A 3538-nucleotide genomic window follows, 5' to 3' on the forward strand; every position below is an offset into this window, starting at 1 on the left:
GAGCAAGACTGTCCACAGACAAGTGAGACCAGGAAGTGCTGCATGCTAACTCAGGCGGAGACAGAGAGCGAGTGCTGCACCTGGCAGCTTGATGAGGCACACATGCACAGGACACTGCAGGATGGTTTAGTTGGGAACGCCGCGGAAACCGACAGGTATTGTGTCAGTTGTTATCATGCTGTCATAACAGTTCTCTAAGACCCTAAGAATAAAGAGCTACTGGTTTCAGGTGACTTCTAATTTGTCCAGGACTATCTAAATTTAAAACCAAAACTGTAATATATTGCAGCTTAACAGTCTTCAGATGTGGTGGCTGCATTCGTTCTTGTTTTTCAGGAAAAAAAAATTTTTTATCAAGTACAAGATATGCTCGTTAATTTTGTCAGAAATGAAGTCCTTGTTACTTCCAAGTAATGGATTTCTCCACATCCAATATACCAGGGATGAGAAACGGAAGATATATTTGTTTTCCAAAATTAGCTAGCCTAGCATGACAACCATGACTCCCTCTATAGATATGTTGTGACCCTAAGGCAGGAAGGACTAACAGGTAAAAAATATTATTAAAAAGGACAACTAATGCAGCCACCTCATCTATAAACTGCCAGACTGCAAGCTTTAAAATTTCTGTATATATAATAATATGAGCACAGACTTCTGGAACGGCATGTTGTGGACTGAATGAATAGAGTTGTCTGGCCCCCGTAAGAGAAGATATGGCACAAAACAAAGACAGTATTTCAGGAGGAAAACCTCATACCCACAGAGAAACAATGTGATGAAAATATTATGGTTCAAGTGTCTCAGCAGAAATCAAGATTTATCAGACCTGGCTACAGTTTTTTCAAACTTAGGCTACAAACACACTTGCAACGGTTCTCGTGCGGTAATCAGGTCAGGGCCGATATTGGACGATAATCTGGTGTGTGTACAGCGCTCATCATCCATCGTCCGAATGGCCGTCCTGGCGGATCCACGCACGATGGACGACCAACGATCCTAATGGAAGCAAAGGGGGAGAGAGAGCGCAGCGGGGTGCCGCTCCCTCGTTTTCCCCCTCCCCTCTCCATAGAGCAGAACAGTGCTGTATGTACAGCACTCGTTTATGCATTGTGCAGCCGTTGGAAAGAATTGTGAAAGATCCTTTCCAACGACAATTATTACACGTGTGTACCCAGCCTAACTGTCCTGTTTTGGTGAGCCTCTGCCCATTTCAGTCCCAGATTTTTGTTCATGACTGATAAGACTGATGTTAATCTGATGTAATTCATCTGCCTCAGCTTCAATGTGATATGCAATCTGGGTTGCTTTCTCTTCAGCACAGTTTTAAAGAAAGGTTATCTGTGTCAACATATTTTGTCAGCTTAAGCTGCTTGGACTACCCTATTGTGACCACTCCCAATCAACAAAGCAAATCAATTCATACTCGTACTGCTTACTAGAGTTCAGTTCCAAAAAGGCCAAAACCAGCTTGCTTGACATCAATAAATGTGCCATATTTAAAATAAATCACAATGATCCCCTTAATGGTGCGTAATGTAAACTTAACTGAAGCGCTAAACTTCATCATCATTTTATGAATTGCCCTGCCGCCACTTGATTGGCTGATTAGATCAGTGCATGAACAAGCAGGTGTACATGTATTCCCAATAAATTGCTGTATTAGTCATGTTAGTAAAAAGAACAGAAAATTTCTATAATCATAGGTTAACGTGGTGTTATTTTTTTCTTAAGTTAAATAGCAATAGTTTTGAACATAATAATGCAAACAAAACTTTCTACCTTAATTACAAAATACATACCTCAACTCATTAACTTTTTTTACAACGTGTCTGGTGCACAAGCACTACATAAACTGGACAAACTAACAGAGTTCATGCTTCAATGTAAATGTGTATATACGGTATTTATATAAAAATAGAAATCTGTACATCAATTTCAAACACATACATTTTAGCTTTTCTTTCCATTCAAATCAGGAAGTAATTGGCATAAAACATATTGGTAGATAATATAAAGCAATTAGCTTACATTTTTATTTTCCCCTAGTAGCCTGTAGTCAATTACAATAAATAAAGTCCAGAGGGCAACGAATATGTAATATTCACATACACTAGTTTTAGGATGGATATGAATTTCTTTGCGTAACCAGGGTATCAAAGATTTCAAAGGAGTTCTGCTCTTCGCCATCACAAGAATTGTATGATCTTATGCAGCAGTCCATCCATGGATATTCACCTAACAAACAGAATACCAAATATTAAATTTGCCCATAACTATTAGTTACACATTAAAAAGATATTCAAATGGCAGAATAGACAGAAGACCTTTATTGGAAGTAAAGTAGTGTAAGCCTGCTGATTGGGTCATAACTATACAGAGGGAATGGTGTTTAACCAAATTTTGATTTGGACAATACTATCCCAGTTTTGTTTGCTTAAGAAGGAAGTATTGATCTTCAAAGCCTCGCAGTGGGAGACATCGCTGTTTTCTGTTGAGCCCTATAATTCCTCCTAGGGGTTTCTTGAGCTGTGAATAACTGTCCTTCCCTCTGATGGTACCTGCAACCACACTTGGGAAAGGCATCAATTACTTGTTTTTAGCTCTCTGAAAGGTAGTCACTCTAACTACCACTTTGAGGTGGGCATTCTTCACACTGACCACCAATAATATACATTTTATGCAATGTATACATTTTCCCAGTTACCAATTAATGTATTTTAGAAGGCGTTCTCTGAGACCTAAAGATGATTTAAAAGCTCACTCTGGGGGTAGAAAAAAGGTGTCAGCTTGTGACAAAAATTCCTAATGCAAATAATTGTATGTTATTTTTATTGTATGTCCAAACAACAAAAGATTTTCTACTCTACATTTGTTATTTCTTTCCACCAATTCCCTGATTACTTCAAGCTTATACCACTTACCAGAATAAATACAAGTGCATCTGCAAGAAAGTCTGATCAACAGCTGCAAAAACTACCTGGTTGAAAAAATGCAATTCTCCCTGGGAATTTCACTATGGTAATAGATAATGGAAGTGTACAGCAACTGCACACCATCTATAAATGTGTCAGTCTTTAGTAATGGGCAACACTAGTTATGTCGGTCTATATATTAAGCCCATGCAAGGAGTAATATTAATGTGCAAAACTCAGCTACCAAACACACAAGGAAAAAAAACTAGAAACTAATGGGTTTGGTCAATTTTTTTCTAATCTAAAATTTTACTTATAAGAAATAGCTCGGAATCCTATATGTACCTACTTAAAAAGAAAAGCATATTTTGGACAATGAAAAACAAAGAAAACATACAAAAAATGATATTTATTTAAATAACCCCATAACTTTTATTTGACCAGTAAAACCACTGCACAAATTTTGTTTTTAACACTCAAATGAAAAAAAAACAAAAACATTAATGAAATACAGAGATACAGAAAATGGGTATAAGGCTTAAGCTGCGTACACACCTGCAATTTTTCTCGTTGGAAAGGATCTTTCACGATCCTTTCCAACGAGAAAAGACTGCACGATGCAT

At 37.5% G+C, this 3538-nt stretch overlaps 1 protein-coding gene across 1 annotated transcript in view; it reads right to left on the reverse strand.

Moving 5' to 3' along the window:
• Positions 1-1702: 1702 nt before the first annotated feature.
• POT1 (protection of telomeres 1) overlaps positions 1703-3538 on the reverse strand; it is a 41834-nt gene continuing 39998 nt past the window's right edge. Inside the window, exon 15 of the mRNA XM_072401590.1 lies at positions 1703-2238. Within this exon, the coding sequence (XP_072257691.1) occupies positions 2120-2238 (119 nt within the window). The 3' untranslated portion in view covers positions 1703-2119. The remainder of the gene's footprint in view (positions 2239-3538) is intronic.

The sequence above is a fragment of the Pyxicephalus adspersus genome, chromosome 2, assembly GCF_032062135.1.
Source record: "Pyxicephalus adspersus chromosome 2, UCB_Pads_2.0, whole genome shotgun sequence".
NCBI classification, from domain to species: Eukaryota; Metazoa; Chordata; class Amphibia; order Anura; family Pyxicephalidae; genus Pyxicephalus; species Pyxicephalus adspersus.